Source organism: Alternaria viburni (assembly GCF_023758015.1).
Source record: "Alternaria viburni strain BMP 2772 chromosome Unknown scaffold_3, whole genome shotgun sequence".
NCBI lineage: Eukaryota > Fungi > Ascomycota > Dothideomycetes > Pleosporales > Pleosporaceae > Alternaria > Alternaria viburni.
In genome coordinates this window covers 1,654,879-1,674,414 of record NW_026055772.1, presented here as the reverse complement: position 1 = coordinate 1,674,414, position 19,536 = coordinate 1,654,879, and the positions used below count along the sequence as shown (strand labels likewise).

At 51.5% G+C, this 19,536-nt stretch overlaps 7 protein-coding genes across 7 annotated transcripts; 3 read left to right on the top strand and 4 right to left on the bottom strand.

Annotated features, from left to right (window-relative positions):
- Positions 1-132: 132 nt before the first annotated feature.
- On the bottom strand, positions 133-3,021 carry J4E79_002184 (uncharacterized protein; the record flags this gene model as incomplete). Its single annotated transcript, XM_049351085.1, has 2 exons — positions 133-2,535; positions 2,602-3,021. 2 exons carry the CDS (start codon positions 3,019-3,021, stop codon positions 133-135), a joined length of 2,823 nt encoding a protein of 940 aa, XP_049214924.1.
- A 2,671-nt stretch (positions 3,022-5,692) lies between these two features.
- Positions 5,693-7,057, top strand: J4E79_002183 (uncharacterized protein; the record flags this gene model as incomplete). The annotated part of the gene is made up of 1 exon (XM_049351084.1): positions 5,693-7,057. One exon carries the CDS (start codon positions 5,693-5,695, stop codon positions 7,055-7,057), a length of 1,365 nt encoding a protein of 454 aa, XP_049214923.1.
- Positions 7,058-7,612: 555 nt separating this feature from the next.
- On the top strand, positions 7,613-8,322 carry J4E79_002182 (uncharacterized protein; the record flags this gene model as incomplete). Its single annotated transcript, XM_049351083.1, has 3 exons — positions 7,613-7,982; positions 8,032-8,193; positions 8,297-8,322. 3 exons carry the CDS (start codon positions 7,613-7,615, stop codon positions 8,320-8,322), a joined length of 558 nt encoding a protein of 185 aa, XP_049214922.1.
- Positions 8,323-8,348: 26 nt separating this feature from the next.
- J4E79_002181 (uncharacterized protein) lies at positions 8,349-9,959 on the bottom strand (the record flags this gene model as incomplete). Its single annotated transcript, XM_049351082.1, has 1 exon — positions 8,349-9,959. The coding sequence occupies one exon, from the start codon at positions 9,957-9,959 to the stop codon at positions 8,349-8,351; it is 1,611 nt and encodes a 536-aa protein (XP_049214921.1).
- Positions 9,960-10,166: 207 nt separating this feature from the next.
- J4E79_002180 (uncharacterized protein) lies at positions 10,167-12,964 on the bottom strand (the record flags this gene model as incomplete). Its single annotated transcript, XM_049351081.1, has 6 exons — positions 10,167-10,899; positions 10,949-11,277; positions 11,327-11,515; positions 11,923-12,497; positions 12,658-12,845; positions 12,960-12,964. The coding sequence occupies 6 exons, from the start codon at positions 12,962-12,964 to the stop codon at positions 10,167-10,169; spliced, it is 2,019 nt and encodes a 672-aa protein (XP_049214920.1).
- Positions 12,965-13,943: 979 nt separating this feature from the next.
- On the top strand, positions 13,944-14,749 carry J4E79_002179 (uncharacterized protein; the record flags this gene model as incomplete). Its single annotated transcript, XM_049351080.1, has 2 exons — positions 13,944-14,500; positions 14,557-14,749. The coding sequence occupies 2 exons, from the start codon at positions 13,944-13,946 to the stop codon at positions 14,747-14,749; spliced, it is 750 nt and encodes a 249-aa protein (XP_049214919.1).
- A 2,683-nt stretch (positions 14,750-17,432) lies between these two features.
- On the bottom strand, positions 17,433-17,958 carry J4E79_002178 (uncharacterized protein; the record flags this gene model as incomplete). Its single annotated transcript, XM_049351079.1, has 2 exons — positions 17,433-17,854; positions 17,898-17,958. The coding sequence occupies 2 exons, from the start codon at positions 17,956-17,958 to the stop codon at positions 17,433-17,435; spliced, it is 483 nt and encodes a 160-aa protein (XP_049214918.1).
- Between the last annotated feature and the right edge of the window lie 1,578 nt (positions 17,959-19,536).

The following is a 19,536-nucleotide window of genomic DNA, read 5'->3' as shown; positions in this document are numbered from 1 at the left end:
GCAAACTGTATCATCATCACATGTTCACCGTTGGTAGATGGTTTCCCCATTCAATTAATACGCCTAGAAGAAGGGAATCATATCAGAACATACATTTGGGGTGTTTTGATCGAAAGCTACACGGCCGATGTGTTATTTCTTCATCTTGAGAGCCCAGTCATCGATGACCTGAACCACATCTGCATGGCCTCCTGCTTCAGCTCTCATGCGTGCATTCTTGCCCCCCTTATCCTTGGTCTTAGGCCTGGCTCCGTTTTTGAGAAGCAGCTCCACGATCTCTGCAAAGCCGTTCTCAGCCGCGATAATGAGTGGTGTCTTCTTTTGTCCATTAGTACCATTGATCGCTACTCCTTTTGCGACAAGCAACCTCGCAGCCTGAAGGGAACCGTGTTTGGCCGCAACATGAAGAGACATGCTCATATCAACGTCTCGTTGCAGGAGGAGTTCGAGAAGGCTTGCGTCGTCTGTCTCGGTAGCGGTGAGAAGCATGCTATTCGTCGGTGTTGCGCCTCTCTTCAGCAGCATCTGCATAGTCTCGTGGTCCTTGAAAAGGTCTGCAAATTCGGTCATTCTCCAAGAACCATACTTGTCAAAGCGAACCACCAAGTCCACATTCGAGCCGAAGAAATCCAGTAAGAGCTCGAGAATAGAGAAAGATACTCCATAAAACGAAGCCACAAACAGGAACTTCTTTTCTCTCTCGCTTTCGTGACCAACCGTCTTGATTTTTGGTAGGAGAAATCGGATCACATCTTCATGGCCGCCGCTAATCGCTGCTAACAAGCCGTAGTCCAGGTAGAGATGCAGTGCTTTGGTTCTGGAGAACAAAATTTCTACAAGATGCTTACTGCCTCCGAAGCAGGCTGCGACGAAGGCGGGTGTAGGGATTTCGAAGTACTCTGACAAATCTGATGCCGGACTGAGCTCATCTGGGTCGGCGCCAGCGTCGAGTAGTACCTGCACAATGTCTTCGAGACCTTGGCGGCACGCATCCCAGAGTGCCGTTTCATTCTCGCATTGTCCAGTCGAAGGATTGTATTGTCTGATGTTTGGACTACCCCCACGACCAAGAAGATACTTCAGAACGCTGACATGACGCCCAGTGATAGCGTCAAATACTGATCTATCGTCTACGGTTGCGCCCTGATCACACAACCAAATGACCACGTTTTCGTGACCTCCGAGGGCAGCGTAATTCAGTGAAGATTGCCCTATTGGATCCAAGAAGAGGTTTATGACATCGGAACGCGGTATATCGGGAAAGGTAGAGAAGTAAACGATCCACGGAAGCACGCCTAGAGCTGCCGAAAGATGCGTTGGGTGGATGGTCTGCCTCTCCTTGAGGGAAGGACCCGTTTCGGGATCACCGAACTGAGGAGGCAATTCCCATTGAAATACAGGATACATTGCCGCTCGGGAAGACCACCACCAGCCGGCGTATGCCATGCCACCTTGTTTGAAGAAAGTGCCGACTCTGCTTTCTAACAGATCCATAGCCAGGCCTTCTGACTCTGCTTTGATGAGCCTGACATGGGTTGGCCAATAGATCGTGGCGTATGATAATAGAGGAAGCCGCGTATTTGTATCTTCATCATCACAGAACCAGTACTTTTTATCCGAGAGATTATTGTAGAGATAATCCAAGCACGTGTGCGCAATTTGGTGGTGTACTGCATCTGCTTGACAGAAAAACGGCCGAATGTCGGAGTCATCCGCCACGCTCGACTCAAATAGATGTTCCTTCAACGAGTAATGGACCAGGTCGACCGTAGGCGCGTGAGTAGGATCGGGGTTATGTCTGATGATGAGCAAAGACCTACACCATGTGATACGATCACTGAGTCTCTGCTCCACTGATATGGTTTCTGACCCACGGATTTCCAACACCGCTGCTAGCTCCGCTAGGTTCATGGGTCTCATCGCTTGTGCCACCCAGTGCAGCAATCTGATACATTCCGAGCGATATTGCGGATTTGGATGTACTTGGTGAAAAAGTCGGTTATAGAGAGGGACAAGTCCGGTAGGGAACTCGGCCAACGAACTCTCGATCTCTGTAGGCGTCTCTTTGACTGACAATTCGTCCATTACGCAACCAATCCAAAGGAACGAGTTGCCCGAGCGTGACTGTAGGATTTGTTTGACTTGGTCCTGTAGCGCTCGTGTGCAACCGGGCACTTGATCTGCCATTCCAGCTACTCGCGCATCGATGAATCTCGTGATACTCTCGTTGTAGCCTGGGTCTTGTATGGTGTCTAGGTCGATCTTAGACGCAAAGTCCATGCTTGTAATATTCCGACTCGCAACGAGAATCCTCACGTTTCTCATATCTTTGTCGGAGCTATCGGTATGGAGCTTGGACAGCTTCTGTGCCAACCAACGAGCTGTTCCATCGTCGCACTCATCAAGCCCGTCGATCAGATACACCAGACCTTCAAGCCCCTGCTCGTGCAGTAGCTCGGTAACGATTCGCCAAAGGGCATCGCGCGACTGCATCGTAGCCTCAGCTCTTCGGTCCTCCCGAACGTAGGGGTAGACCTTGCTGTGTAGACCTCGTTTTTGGTCGATGATTTGATGTATCAAGGTACGAAGTATTGCACATACCGAATTGCGATTCGCATCCCGATGGTCGCAGAAGAAGTAAGCGAAGACTTGATTGCCAACATTGCATCGTTTCTCGAGCAAGGCCGTGATATGAACCGAAATCATTGTTTTGCCTTTTCCAGGTCCACCTGCGATCCACAGTGTTCTGGATGATGACCCATCCAACCAATCCGAGAAAGTGCGGTCTTGCCAGATCCAGTCGCATGTGCCAGAAACGGGGCTACCCTTAGTGTTCACGACATAATCGCGGTCGACATGAGGGTCTGTCACCCAGAGCGCTTTGGTACATTTGTCGAATCGTTGCTCATCTGTATGGCATCCGGACTCATGGTTGATATTTCCGAAGTTCTGTCCTACCATGATACCATTATTGATATTGGCGATCAGGTTCGCAGTGTTTCGTACCGTCATGTCTGCCATGGTGGTGGGGCGATAGGCAAGATCTCCTCAGTGACGAGTCATCTTATCTTGAAGTCGCAGAGGACAGCAAACATAAGACCTTACACAAACCTCCTGTCCGTTTGCTAATTTAAAACCACGTATGTCAACATGGTGACATGTTGAATCATTTTAAGAGTGACTTTGCATGCTGCACTGAGCGGCCCAGACCGTAAACATCCGGAAGCCGTGTGACCTATGAAATTAAACGAAGGCCAGGGCATGAACATGTTCATGTAGTTGCAAGCAGCAATATACTGCTACATAATGTAAACAATAGTGTGTGGGAAATACACTTGCATTGCGATTATTTACCGTCTTGCTCAGTCGCGTGGTGCCTGCGTTCTAAGACCAGCACATTAAACAAGCGAGAGTAGTTGTAAGTGGCGCATCAAAGGATGAGAGTCTACACCGATCGTATCACACTCGCTCTTTCTGCTTGTTCTTTGCTGCCCAACGAACAGGCAGCAAGCCCCCGTCATTACTGATGCAGGTGGACCTCTGAGCACCTAGCTAGTCAGCCATCTCCCCGTCAGACACCACTGAATCGATTATATCAAGACCAGGAAGCTGCTAACTAATGTCACTGAGTAAATCCAAAGACTTTTCCCAAAGCTTCGCATCACGAAAGCCTTTCCGTGTCCTGTAAACATATGAGAAGATTCGGCGAAGTTCCCGAGGTTCTTGGGCTAGTATTACTGAGAAGATATGCGGGGATGGCTTCATAGCCTCGGGAGTCTTACGGACGTACAGGCAACGGCGATAGACTGCACACACTGCCGAACGCTTGGTGCTACTGTCTCCTTAGGTGACTGTTATTAGGGACCGAACATCGTGCCAAGCCTTGGTGCCGTTTACACTTTGTAGTATTTGAGATTGGTGGAGGATGCGTGGGTAGTGACGATTGAGTCTTCCAAGAGGAAGAGGCCTGTATGGTGGCGAGGCTGATGGCACTTGCAGGCTTGCGCGCATCAAATTGCCCAGACTGTGGGTGTGGACGAACCTTCTCATCGCATAGTTTGGGCCTCGTGTTCTTGCCGGATGTTGCGACGTTCGTCGTCCTATAGATAGGCGGGGTTGAAGAAAGTGCTCCTCTACCTATGGAACTCGGTCGTATGGGAATGCCAAAATGACTGCACTGCGACGCGACAAACTTCCCCAAATGGACGGGTTATCGAGTGGTCGATGCAAGACAGCTCACTGATGAACTCATGGTTACTGGTGAGCAGTAAGCAAGACCACTGATTGGCGAGATCTTCTTCGGTAGTTGTTCGGCAACTGAAGGTTATCCGGTACACTTTCCCCTGAAAACTACCTAGGTAGATTAATAATTACTGATTATCTGGAGAAGACGGCGACGCCATGTAAGGGTCGCCGGCGCAGGGCGCTATTGCTGGGACTGTCAGCCAATAGTATGGTTCTCGTATGTCAGAAGTACCAGTCGTGGATCTGCCCAAGCACCAGCCGGGCAATTTGATGGTCGATCTGAACCACGGAATGAACGAGACCCGGGGTAGTTTCCGCTAGCGTCGCGCTAAACAACGATTTCGTCGAGCTTATCTCTACACTTGCGCTGGACGCCACGCCGCTCCGTCATCTTGATCAGATTCACACGGTGCCTTCCGTCTATAGCGCATGTTGCCAGTGGGTCAAACGGACTTGCGTTGTGGAGTCTATTCACATCTTGACAGGCAGTTTGCGGAGTTCCACCGGGCACCGGGTCTGTCCGCCAAGTGCCACTTTTGGCGTGCCAACAACGAATGTTTTTTTCGTCGAAAAAGAACTAAAGTCATCTCCAGGCTCCGGACAAGCGGACGGTAATAACAAAAAAGAAGTTGGCTAGGGATATGTCGTGGATGACATCCATTATCACTGGGTTGCACCGCGCGGGAACTACCCGAAGTAGCAAACTGAATTGTTTCCCATCGGATGATGCATCATCCAGTTCATTGCGCGTCAAGACGACTTCTGTAGTCCACGCCAAGAGAAATCGAAAGCTGTGGGAGACTACTAGAGGATCTTCGCAACTTCACTTTACACTTCCCGCAACTTCCATGACTCGCCGTCGTGTTACTCTAACTCGGATCTATCCCCAGTCGCCTCTCAAGAGAACACCGCGAATTCCCAGCACCTCATTGTCTAAGGCCTTTTCACTACTACATCGGGATGACTAGGCAAACAAGAGGGTCTCGAAGGACACTCTGTTATTCCTAGACTTCTTTCGCAGCCAACTCAGGGTCTGACTATACTGCTGATCACGGAATGGCATCCGTTGTCCTTCAATAGCGCATTGCCGCTCGTAGCTCCAGTCTTGGCAACTATACCCCAGCCATGTGAGCCTTGCAGATCGACGTGGGCGATTACTGTCTTGGGACGATTCCACGACTGCCCCGGACAATGGATTATGTTCGCCACCGCGACTGTTGGCTGCACACTGACAAAGTAGTCCATGTACTAGCGGATCAACCATGAGAAGATACTCGAATTCGTTCGAGACCGAAGACACCGGCTATGGGGAGCGTTGGGAGTGACCCTTAACTCCACAGTGGGGAACTTACGCTAGTCTGCAGCCGTGGATGCAAAGAAATATAAGATAGACGAGATCTGCTCACTATCATCAGCATCTTCTCACCCTCCATCACTGCATTACACAATGTTTGCGAAGACATCTCTCGTGCTCCTTACCGGACCAGCTCTGCTGGTCTCGGCTTTCCCCGAGATAGCTCGCATGGTCGCTGAGAAGCGCATCCAAGAGCGTCAAACAACGCCACAAATTATCGAATTCCCAGAATACCCAGGCACACCCAACCATGCCCTCTTCAACCAATTCGACCCTGCCCTCCAACTCGTCAACACATCTGGCGAGCACGAGTGGCGCGCCCCAGGCAAAGGAGACATCCGCGGCCCTTGTGCCGGCCTCAATGCCGCCGCAAACCACGGCTACATCCAGCGCGACGGTGTTGTCGATGCAGCAAGCATCAACACCGGTCTTTGGCAAGCTTTCGGCCTCGACAAGACAGCCACCATCTTCCTCGAGACCGCAACAGCCTTCTTCAACGGCGACCCCATCTCCGGCCGCTGGAGCATCGGTCCCCATTCAGACAAGACCAGTTCTCTTCCCCCACTGGTTGGTGACCTCCTTGGCAACGAAACAGGAATCTGCGCATACGGCCATCTAAGAAGTGAGGGCGATGCCAGCATTACCCGCGGTGACTGGCTCGCACCTGAGATGAACTCCAACTGCCGCTCCTACCCGCAATACATGCAAGAGCTCTTTGACCTCTCCAACCAGAGGGCAGGAGGTCTGATCACGCCCCGTGTCCTCGCAGAGCACTCCAACAACCGCAAAAAGCACAGCATCGCTACCAACCCATTCTACTTCAGTCCCGCGTACGCTGGTGTTGCATTCACCTTTGGCGCACACATGTTCGCGTACCACTTGCTTGCGAACCACAGCGCTGAGGCTCCCCGCGGATTCCTGACGCAAGATGTATTCATGGACTTCTTCAGCTACAAGCGCGACGCCAGCGGTGCGTTGACATACAAGTACGGCTATGAGCGTATCCCAGACAACTGGTACAAGCGCCACCCGCTCGACCCATGGACGCTTGCAGACATTGGCGTCTCGACCGCACAGCAATGTGCCGCGTACCCGTTGAACTGCCAGGTCGGTGGCAACACAGGCGCCGTAAACAGTTTCTCGGGCGTCAACCTGGGTGACATTACTGGCGGCTTTATCAACTTCGCAGAGGACTTGAACGACCCCAAGAAGATGGGCTGCTTCATCGCGCAGGCTGTGCAGGCGGACACCCCGTCTTTCTTGAGCAAGCTTCTTGGAGGTGCTGCTCTGACTGCTGCTTTGGCTGCTGTTGACAGTCGTCTTGGGCCAGCGCTGCAGCCGCTTAAGGATCTAGGCGGCGGATGCCAGGGCGTGCCGGCGGGCAGGAGTATGTTCGACTATGGCATCAACTTCCCCGGTGCCACTCTCGAGACCGAAGGTCCCAGGTCTGGACAGTAGAATTGGTCTGTGGTGTCAGGTGTAAGTAGCTGATAGATAAAAGTATTAGCTGTATCGAAATACAAATTCTCTAGTTCTATAACTACTCTGAGTTATGCAAGTGACAAATTTGAGGCGTGATAGCGAGACTGCTTTTAGCACGGGAGTGGGCAGCATCTGCTTCTACGCTTCTTTTAACCTGTTGAGGACATTCGTGTCACACAGCGGTTGAAGTGTCAACGGACTGTATCGTGAAGTTACCGAAAAGGAAAATGCGGTTCTGTCTCAACAATAACCCAGATCAGACCCGTCGTACGTGCGCAATCGACAGAAGATGTGAGCAGAAAGGAGGTATCGCGCCCGGCAGAACTCGAGATTCCAGACCCACACCCTCCCTATCCCTATTGGCCCTCCGCGGTTCCTCCAACGGCCTAGCCCCGCACTAGCCCCAACTAGTGCGGCGGCATCGCTGAACCCTGAATCCCCATCCCAACTTCCTCAAAACTCCCCTTCCGAGTCGTCCCACCCCTGCTATCGCCTTAGCATAACCCGCGATAGCAAGAACTGTCCTCCATCATGCCTTCTGCAGCCGATATTCTTAGCGACCCTGAAATCGCGCAAGCATACGAAGACGTGCGCTCTGACAAATCCGAGACCACGTGGCTTATCTTGAAGGTACATCCGATAATGCGCCCGAAGGGTTTCATTCACCGAGACGTTATCGAAGGCATTAGGCAAGAAAATGTGAGGGATTTGACGGCTGACCATCCTCAGTATGCATCCGCAACCTCAGATAACCTCAAACTCGCTGGCACAGGCAGCGGCGACATTGCCGAGATGACAGAGAGTCTTGGCGACGACGAAGCAGCATACGCCTACGTGCGCATGAAGCTAGGAAACGACGAGTACAGCGAGCGCGTCAAGTTTGCTTTTGTTGTTTGGCAAGGTCTGTCATGTCCCCTGCCTCAATATCGACATTGCTGAGACGTCTATAGGACCCCAAACAAAGGTGATGCGCAAAGCCAAGATGAGCTTCCAGAGTGGCCAGGTCAAGCAGGTCATCCGTACCTATGCTGTGGAGATCCAGACAGGGGATAAGAAGGATTTGGAGGAAGAGGCTGTGACGATGAAGCTTAGGAAAGCTATGGGTGCGAATTGTGAGTATACGTTTTGCTATTTGTGTTGACGGAGGAGCCATGCGATATTGGTACAAGACCAGAACATGATGATGTAGGATGTGTGTGCTAATCGTTTGAACAGATGATCGCCAGAAAACAAACTACTAGAGTATCTTATGCCATACGGTAACGAATTAATCCGACTCCACGAGTCGACCTAGGGTGTCGTACTGTGGTATCACATTGCCCTCGATGCCTTGCATTTTGCACAATTCCAAAAGCTGCTCTCTAGGCTCGGTCCCAAGCCAGTACCCCGTAAACAGCTGGGCTCCCACGTCATATGTCAATTTCCTTAGCTGCGGTGTTGCGGCCTTCCACTCTGGCTCCCGATCTTGTACCCATTCGCAAGGTTCACCCTCATGAGACGTAACTACATCAGAGGCTGGTATTTGACCCGCAAGGTACTGTCGGAAGATGGCCATGGCGTTGAGATCTTCAAGGCGCGATCCGAGTGCTTCATACGCGGAAAGGTCATTCGTGATTGTCAACGTTTCGAGCGTCGGAGGGAGATGTTTCGCTAGGTTTGGCGTATTATTCATACCAAACAGCACAGGGAATGAAGCAGTCAAAGTCGTGAGAACGGGGAAATCGTGTAGTGGACCTAGACCTTCTCTTACAGGCTCCGCGGCGTCGGTTGGGAGGTCATCGCTACCATCGTTATTATAGTGCTTGTAACGCACGGTCAGATCGGTAAGCGTGCCGCGTATATGCCGTAGTGTATCCTTCAAGATCGACAAACGGAGAGGTGGGTGTTCTGGATGCAAACAGCAATCGTAGTAGAAGACCTTGACGTTGGGCGTCTGCCTGAGCAGGTACTGGATGGTGAGAGGGTCCATCGAAGAGGGAGTAAGGCGGAGAGTCGTCAGTGTCTGCGATAGAGGAGGTGTCTCTAGTGGCCACTCGAATGAGCCGTCCACTCCATCTCCCTCGTCCCATAGTCCGCCATAGTTATCATAGTCGCCCTCTCTCAATGAGCACGTGATAAGGTTGAGCGACTCTATCGCCGGCAGATAGAAGAAGTGAAGTAGAGTCTCTTGCTCGCTCCAGAAACTACGCTCCCATGTTGCGGCCGCCCCCTCCGTCTCTTCCAAGGTAACGCACACAGTTTTCAACTTGGCGAACCATACTGGTTGTCCATCATCTGCTTCTGACGCTGCTGCATTCTTCATGATGACATACTTCATCATGGCAGGAAACCACCGATTACCCAAGAAGAATCCCCACTCCATAGTCAAGGATTCCAAATGCGCTTGACATGTGCCGACGAGAAGTGCGATCAACATATGCTGCGCCTGTTGTCTCCAGCCATGGCCCCACGTCTGAAACCCTTCCTCTTTCACATGAGCCTTGAACATCTCATTTTCCCACTCTTTGCCACTCGCATCATACTCAAAGTCTGGGAAGATATCTCCGGCAACGTCTAAGTAGCCGTACTCAATACATCCCTTGGCGCAGAACTCCAGTCTCTTGATCAGCTGGATGTATTCGGGCTTCTTGGTGAGCGTGCGGATCAGAGACTGTATTTTAGGCGCTTTCTCAGTTCTTCTGTCCATGCCACGCTGTGGTCCTCTGGTTTCTTTTGAATAGGTGTTGTCCCACGTGAGAGTGATGGTGTGGTACGCTGCCGGTATGGCGACAGCGTGGAGGGCCTTGCATGTTCGGGCTAGGTTGATGATGGCGCGGCTACCAAGATCGGCGAGTATGAAATCGAGTAGTTCAGCAGGAAGCTCGGTGATTGATGCCATTCTTGTCTTTTCGAGAAAGAGTGAGGGCGAGGTATAGGCGTGAAGGAAGACGGAAGGTGCAGACTCGGATATAAGGGAATTAGGCAGCCGTGTCAGTGCGCGACTTCCAAAACGGGTCGCCTTGTTGACTCGCATAGTACGCTATCGTCATTCATGATCGTGAGATCGTGTATCTATATCCATATATCCAAGCATATTATGCAGCATCTATAGCGAAGGCTTGTTCATGTGCGGAAACACATGTTCTAGCCCACCACCGGGGTCCGTTTTCGTCTCGCTAGGACTCGCCCTTGACGCCGCATCGACTGTTGGTTGCAATTCCGTCGCAGGCTGATCTCTGCCCTGATCATCGTCCTGTTTCCTTGCCAGTTTGTTATCGACATGATTCTCGAGCCACTTGTGTTCCTCTTGGTTCAATCTCAAACTCTCTTCCACGTCGCGCGTGAGCTTGTCGACCTCGTCCTCCAGCAACTCGTCGTGGCTCTTCTTGACTTCTTGCTTGGGTGCTACGGCTTCCTCCAAAGGCGCGGTTGTTGCCCAGAGCGCTTCCAGCTCGTCCGTCCACCCGCATGCCTCTGCCAACTTTCTCACACCACTATCGCAATCCTCCAGCAGCAGAACATCGTCTGGTCGTGTTCCCATATCGCCGACCCTCTCTGAGTTTATGAGTAGACGCGGGGTCTCGTCTTCGCACAGTTGCGGTAGCGAAGAGAACGGGGCTACGCTGAGCGACGTGCCCATGACTATGCAAAGGTCGGCTTGTGCTGGGAGGCCTCGATTGTCGAAGAATGCGGATGGCAACTGTTCTCCGAAGAAGACGATTTCGGGCTTGACGAGTCCGTCACATAATGAGTCGACGCAGCGCGGCACCGATTTGTTCTGGATGGCTTCGTTCATGCGCTCCTTTGGGTACGACTTCTTGCAGTCGATGCAGCATTGCCTGTCTCGAATCAGCACTGCGTGAAGCGTGTAGAAAAGAGCCTACTTACGTCGCAAAACTGCCATGAGCCTCTATTATCTTATCGCCGGGGACTCCAGCCTCGCGCTCCAGGCAGTCAATGTTCTGTGTGAACAGCTTCAGAAGCAGCCCTTTCTGGTAGAGCAAGCTTATGAAGGAATGTGTAATCGTCGGCCTGAACTTCCCGGGGTATAGTTCTTGGGCGAGAGAGTAGAACGGCTCGGGCGTCTTGCGGAAGAAATCGATGTCGAAGACGGCTTCGGGGTACGGCAGATTCAGGCGAGCGAGATTGGCGTATAGACCGGTTTCTGGTGATCTGAAGTCTGGTATGCCTGCGGAAGTACTTATGCCCGCACCTGTCTTCCGAATGTCAGCACGCGTCTGACCATGCCAACGCGCTGGAACTCACCATGACGACAATCTTCTTCGCGCGCCCATCCTTGATGTATTGCGCAAGAGCCTCCAGAGTACGCGCCGATAAGGTCTGAGGTGGCGCATTTGGGTCTACAACCCGTGACTCGTCCTGCCCCATCCTGCCTCTTTTGCCTTTGCCCTTTCGACCTTTTTCAGCGTTGCGCCACGGCTTGTTCAGTTGCGCCTGTTGGCGGTGCGCTTTATGTTTGCGTCCTATTTTGAACGACGTGAATGCGCGATTGTAATAACAGAGACGAGAAGAACGTGTGACTGTGATGGATAAGGCTGTGGGACGTATGACAGGCGCGTATTGCATGCCGTGGTGGGCGCCAGTGCCCCACGGAAATTATATCTCGGGAGTCCGGCGGAGGCGCTGCGTCATGGTCATGCAACGCCAGCGACGCCTCCTCACCAAATGCTCCCACCGACAACACACACCTCATGACCCACGGTGTCACGCAATTTGCTTAAATATTGCTAGTCGATATCTAATATCTCAATATATGTAAGCTACTTGAAACACGGCCCCAACTGATACAAGCACTCTTCATTGGGACAAGTCCCTGTCACCTCCTCTCCTGAGCAACTCACGTTCGCCACGACTTCCTTTCCATCAATCGCGTCCTTCACGTCCTTCAACCGGTTATCTCGAGCGCTTCTCTCGACAGTCTCTCGAATAGCCATGCAATCAAATTTCCCCTGGTCTGTTATACCCGTGAACTTGACCACGACCTTCATATGTGCGACTTCTTTCCCTTCTCCGTCCTTGACACTCACTCGAACATACTCGGGCGCGTTACACCATCTCAGTATCTTCTTCCTCGCATTGAAGGAAAGGCAAAATTTTGGGTTGCAGCCGGGGCAGATCGTAGACTCCTGGTCAAACTTGTAACAATTCTTCTCATCCTCGCCACTCTTCTGGAAGGTATCTGCGATCTGAGCGATGAAGGCCTTCTGTAGCGACTTTCCGTTGTACTTGACCCCTCCTTCGTCTTTACCGGGGATGTAGTCACTCTCAACATTGACTTCAACGAAGTTCGTTTTCTTTTCCACGAAACCATCTTTGTCAGGGTACTCTATGTTGTCAAATTTGTCCTTCTTGGTTTTGCAGGTATTACCGCCAGTTTTGTCGTCGTCGCAGCGGTTCTTGAGCGTATCGGTCAGGCCTTCGGATATGTAGCGACCGTACCATTGGCCGACGTGTTGGCGTTGGTTACTTATCTCGATTGAGAAGGTGTACGGTTGAGGACCTGAAGTGGGACTCGGGGTGGGAGAGGGTAAGGTCGCCAAGGTAGTACTAGGAAAGGATGTCGATGTGCTGACTACATTGGACATAGAGATGAGGGTCGAGGAGGTAGTGGAAGTACTGTTTGACCAGGCTGACGAAGAGCTGGTAAGGACAGTCGGAGAAGTTGGAGTCGGCTCTTGCGTTGGGCTCGTAGAAGATGAGGTCGCTGTGACGATACTTGATGCTGGTGGTGGGCTGTATGTTACCCAGGTTGGTGGTTTGCTCGCTGGTAAGTCAGTTCAGCACTACGCATTGGTCTTATGAACAGCACTAACTTGCGCCTTTAGTTCCTACCGTAGTTCCAACGAGCAACGAAAAGAATGCTACGCCAGCGTAGTACTTCATCTTTGCGGTAGTCGAAGCTCGCATCATGAATCGCTGGACTTCGAGGGCTGCGAAGATGCTGTGATGTGTCTTATGAAGATATAGCAGCGTATGAGTTCAATATCGCAGGCTGTCAAGTTCGTTACGTGAAGTCAACGGTCGGGAATGTGTCGCTTGCTCAGCCATTCCATCATCGCGAAATCGTTGATGAATGCCTCAGCGTCAGGGACTTCACGCTACAGAATTTGCATGGATGAATGTTCACGTCAATCTCCATCGGAAGGTGGAACTACCCATCATCGCAAAAGCTAGAACGAGTCTATCTGGTAGACTTATTCGCATTCGTATGCCTCCGAAGCCTTTCGAGGTTGTCGTCACCCAGCCCAACCTATCGGCATGACGAAGATACGACGAAGAGATACACTCCAGTACCCTGTCTCTTCTTTCTTCAATACACTCGTAGAGTTAAATCCTACAATGTTGAGTTCCGAGGGGTCGAAAGGGAACGGCCGTTCCGAGATCGCCGCGCGTCGAGTCATGGACCTGACGCCCCGCCACTAGCTACACCACCGACCAAACTCTCGCACAAGTACAACAGCTATAACAAAACACCGCATACTATAGCATCGAATCGTGTCACGGCAACGCGGCATGTCCTGCATCTCTCCAAGCTGGAAGTTCCGGTGGTCATCGTCGCTCGAATATTAGTCAGGGTTATAACTGATAACCTGCGCACCTCACCGCTAGGTACATAAGCTATACCGGAAAAGGACTTCCTTTCTCCATCGTGGGAACGGTCCGAAGCGCTATGAGGGGTTTCAATAGGCTTGGAGGTTTGGTACGTCGGCTTACCCACTGAAAATGCTTATTAGTCGGCAGTTATGCTGGCCTTCTCCATTCCTTTCGTTTGTGCCTGCGCTACTCAAGGAGCATTGAAGAATCGATCTACCAACTACTGAAATACTTCATCCTACCAGCAAATACTCACAAATCAGTTACCATGTCTCTCAAGGACAAAGTCATCGTCATCACTGGAGCTGCGTCAGGTATGGGCCTCGAAACCGCCCGCCTGTTCGCCAGCAAAGGCGCCAAACTCTCGCTCGCCGACGTACAAGAGAAGCCATTGAAAGAGCTCGAGTGCGAACTTCAGAAATCAGGTTCACAAGTTATGACTCAGGTCGTAGATGTGAGCAAGCGTTGCGATGTCGAAAGCTGGATCGCAGCCACAGTCGAAAAGTTCGGGAAGCTGGATGGTGCAGCCAACCTCGCTGGTGTAACTGGCCGACAAGGCGCCGTCGCCGGTATCGAGGAGGTGGAAGATGACGACTGGGACTTCGTTATGGCTGTGAATGTTACTGGGTTGAGGAACTGTTTGCGCGCTCAGGTACCGCACATGAATGAGGGCAGTTCGATCGTCAACGCGGCCAGTATTCTGGGTATCATTGGCGCACCCAAGCAGTTGGCGTATTGCGCCTCCAAGCATGCCGTCGTGGGGATGACAAGAAGCGCAGCGAAAGAGTTGGGGCCGAAGAAGATTAGGGTCAATTGCTTCTGCCCGTAAGTCAACATATTGAAATCCAATTTGAAGGTATTAATGCGCTAACTCCGTCTAGGGGACCCGTTGATACGCCGATGTTGAGGAAGGCGTATGAGATTCGAGGCGCACCAGTCGATTACTCATTCCTTCCGTTGGGAAGGGAAGCACATCAAACGGAGATTCCGCCGCTTATCGAGTTCCTCATTTCGGACGCGTCTTCGTTCATGACTGGAACTGCCACGCCGATTGATGGTGGATGGTATTGTTAGATTCAAGGCAAATATTTACACACGCAGCCAGGCTGTTGAGCCGATCATATAAAGCCTAGTACGATATGCGTAGATTGAAGAAGACGGAGTGGAAATGTATCATGGCATTGGGTCATTCGTTTTAGCATCTAGAATTCCAGCTGCAGAGCTATCAGTGATGTCTTTCCCCCGGGACCTGTACCCATGTCGCTCATGATCTACTAGTATCCAACATGCAGCCCGTTCAAGTATCTAACAACCCGCATCACGTACGGGTCGCAATCATGAGACCAAGCTCCTTGCGGCCACCATGGGCTCATGTCTCCGTCGCTCCAGTGAACCGGGATAATGAACCATGTCGCGGCCTCTTCTGCCCAAACATCGACGTGTGACCAAACTGCTGGATAAGGATCACCTCGAGAGTCTGAGCAAACCAACTCAATGGTCTTGAGTCGTGTGTTGAACTGACCTTGATAGCGCAATTGCTCGAGCCAGTCGACCACCGAGACATAAGGCGCCGTAATTGTGAGATGTTCGAGCGAGCGAGGGAGCAACTGGTGTATAGGGACGGATTGATGCTGCTGCCCCAGGACACCAAAGTCAGCGCCGAGAAGTAGCATTTGCGGAAGAGATAGCAGGGTCAGCGCTTGGAAAGCACAGAAGCTAGAGAATGGGCTGACGTAGTGCAGAAAGCTCGAGTCAAGGTCTTTATATACATCAATCCACAACCCGGTCAGAGTTTGTGATAGTGAGTTCATCCGCTTCAGTACCACGTCTGCGTGGCCTTCTCCCGGTGTTCCGATTATGTCAATATTCTCGTGGTAGCGATCCGACTCCTCGTCATCTTCTGCAAAGCTGTAGTCTGGGTTGTACTGCTGGTTGTTGAGGTATAGCTTGGCTTCGCGCAACCTGGGATATAGACTGGAGGAAAGAAAGCGGTTTTCGAGTGCCCGACACCAACTGGTAGTATTCAGGTCCAGCAATTTAGTAGAAACTTCCAACACGACGTTCTGCACATTAATACCGGGCGATGGTATCTCGTTCTGGGTCTGCGCTCGTTTGAGATCAGGACGGCGGCACTCGTGTGATATCTTGAGGGTCTGCAGTTCCGGTAAGAAAATCCAGCTCGATGCTATATCGTAACCGAGATAATACAGAGTCTGTAAGCGACACAATCCAGGAATGGCGGTGAGATCGAGTGGTAGAAGAGCCGCCGAGTCAGACGTCTCCTCAAGGTATCCGAAGAGCCCTTCCAGGGGTTGGCAACGGTAGCGATAGTAGCTATCATAAGTGGAAGCGGTAGTGAAGCCAGCATCAGACAGGAGTTCAATAGTCAGGTTTCGCAACTTAGGGACGATTGTGAGTATAAGGCCTGTCCATGCTATGCCATCGCCTGCTTTCAACCGGCGCATCCAATCCCCAACGCGATTGGCCCAGGGAGCACTATGAAGGCCAATCTCTCGGAGACAGTCGGCAGCAAGACTCATAGCGTCGGGATGAACGATAAATTCAGCACCGCCCTTGGATGCTGATACTGAAAACATACGGACTTTCGAAGCCAGCCGAGGGTGATGAAGCAGTGTTTGAGCAAATGTGAAAACGCGATTTCTCATGGCGATGGGGTTTTGATACTCCTCGCTGTAGGGCCTTCCTATCACGGGTGCATCGTAGAGTATGTCTTCTGCGGTGCTCGAGAGCTTTCGGCATGTCGATGCTAGACTGTAAAGATCGGACTGGGAAAGGTAACGGGCAACGGGAAGCAGGAGCTCGGATGGTAGACCCTCGAGCTTCGGCATCATTCCCAAAGTTTTGTTGCCAGAGTTTGGTGTCTTGGTATCGAATGGCGAAGCGGATGGAGTCGATGAGAGGTATTATGCGTCACTCCCGATGCGTTTATCTCGCCTGGGCGAGAACCTATTCGTTAGTGCTGGAGCCTGGGTGCTCCTCACTGGTGCACGTACCGATCATTGTGCGACCAGCGTTGCCTTCCATTACTTTCACTTGGTGTGTGACGTGCAAATGTTCAATTAGCCGCTGCTTCTTCAGTTGACCCCCTTCGTGTCAACTGATCGTGTACCTCCGCGCTCATCCACCAAAACGCACACTGCAAACTCTCCACACCATGTATCCTCCAGGCCTTTCGCGCTTCGAGATTTTACCCAACGAGCTCAAGCTTCTTATCATCAATCGCATCGACACCAGCAGCCAAGCTTCTTTAGCGCGTGTATCGAAGACCATCCACCCTGTCGTCGAAGAAGTGCTCTACAAATTGGTCTGGATCGAGAAGCCAAACACCACAATGATCGTGTTCCCTATTGCGAGCTTCGTAAGAACAATCCTATCGCGCCCTGACTTAGCGCATAAAGTAAAGCAGGTTACCGTAGGGGTCAGTGGATTACAAGTCTATGCCGATCTGGACATTGAAGACCTTATAGGCTTCAACGTATAATCTATCTTCACGACCCCGCACGTTGAGATAAGTAGGATAACAAAACCAACACACCACATTCCTCACGCGTTCGGGACTAGTTGTTCGGGAGATCCTGATAGATGACCAGGAGGCGGTCATGGGTAGTGATAGACGGCCATGTGGTTGGGAGAGCGCTTTCAATATCTGTTTATTCTTGCTCTTCTCCATCATTATAGTACAATACTATCTCATCACCCCAGCCATCTTCACTCACCAACGACTCAGACATGAACCTCAAGCCCTAGGTTCCTTCCCACCAATCTGATCACTCTCCCTAACAAAACCCCCCTTCCCCTGCCCAGGCCGAATAACATGTTCCTGATTCTCCTGCTCAGCCGCCCACTTCTTCAGCGTATCCAACCCCACACTCTTCAACGCGCTCTCATGCGTCGACTCCAACTTGACCTTAGGCACCTCACCAATCCCCTTATCCGCAGCGCTCTTCCACGACGAAGCCTCGAGGCAATATCTTTGTCCCGGCCCTACACCGGATTTTCGCAGATCGGTACCGTTTGAGGTGGAGAAGTCGAGGAAGCTGTTGGTGAGGATGGCGGCGATGGGGTTGCTGCTTGTGCACATTCCGGCGTTGATGGTGGAGGGGAGGTTTGAGGGGGTTTTGGACTCGGCGGAGTGCTTGTGGAGGGGTGCGTTGAAGACTGCGCTGTGTTAGCTAGTTGACTACGATGGGAGTGTGGAGACGAGTTGACGTGCCGTTCTTTTGAGTGACGTCCATCTTTCCTTGTTGATTCTTGCCTGACATTTTGAGGGAGTGTTGTTTGAGGTTCGTGAGATTTCAAGAGTTTAGGATGTGGTTGTAATCTGGAAGGATTGCTTGCTGCTGTGGTATAGTTGGAGATTCGGTGAATGCTGGAATTGGTATGCAGTTCCCAGATGTAAGTATGAATGCGATCAAAACTGACGTCAAATGAACCCTTTTGTTCCTGCATTTCTACGCTTTACTCGCTTCGCTCAAGGCACGATCCAGCAATGATGCCTCCATTACCTCCTCCGATGAATGTCTTGACGTCAGCGATATCTAAGCGTCAGAGCGTATTTTGACGTCGTAGCATTGTTCCATTCGCAATGTAGACGCATATGTAAAGGCAGACTTCCTTTTTGGAGCTGGGTGCCTGGACAGATGTAGTCGCATACTGTGGTAGGAGATTCCTTCCTCAGACACCCTTTCAACACAACCCATGAGTTTGCGCTAGTTCCAATCGATACTAGCGTCATTCTCACATCACCGACCGTGCGCATGCATACCTACACACCCACCTTGCACTGCATTTCGAACCACCACACCACCCGTGGTAGTACTGCATACGCATTTATTCACCCACCTCCCCATAGTCACACCGCTCCTCCAAACTCTGGGTCCTTCTCCTTCGTCACTTCGGCCGCGCAACACAATACTTGGCAAGCATCACACTGTTACAAGTCGGCATTTCGCAAACACCGACACGCCGACAGCAGCCTGTGCACTCGCCCAAACGCTCACTCCCTCACTGAACCATGGCCATCGGCCAAATGCAGAACTAGCACACAGCCTCGCACACGTGTTCAAATGCCATGGCGTCCGTCACCAAATGCGCAAGTGACGGAGACCCAAGTCATTCAGTCCTGTTCTCTTTTCACCGAGGACAGGCCGCATGATGGCAAGTGCCACGCCGTCATTTGCCTCATGAACTTAACAGATTAGCCACGGCTAGATGAATCGATTATGAGTGGGGACGACGGCTCCATCTGAGTCGTTTGGGAAATGACGTCGACCTCGTCATTTCTATCGTGCCGCGTTCTATTGCCAATTCCTCATCTCACGACGAGCGTTTGGCGAACACACGTAGTAGTCCGCCGGCAGTTTAGCGAAGAGGATCAATAACGGTGTGGAAAGGTACAGGGCACATGCCTGCTCGAGCACTTCAAACCCCTCAAGGGAAGGAAGAACGCATAGCCAGTTGAACGCAGCTGCAGGTCGATCGCAAACGTAGTGCATGGCCTTTTTGAAAGAAGAATGCAAAAAAACAAAACCTATAACGGCGGTCACGAACGACGATCTTGCGGCATTGATGCGGGTGTAGTGTATGTGCGAAAAACGCAAATGTCCGCATGGTCGCAATTGCTTAAATGTCAATTGCGGGGAAAATTACTGCAAGAACTAAATTGACTTGCATGAAGTAGAAGGAAGAAACGCAGGTTGACGTCGCGGATGGCTGCATGCCAATCTAGGCCCTTAGGCACGACGATCCGGGGAAATGCGCGGGTACGATGGTGTTGGAGTGCATTCGACCAACGCGTGATTGGAACGTGTTTGTATGAATTATCTGTCTATCAATGCATC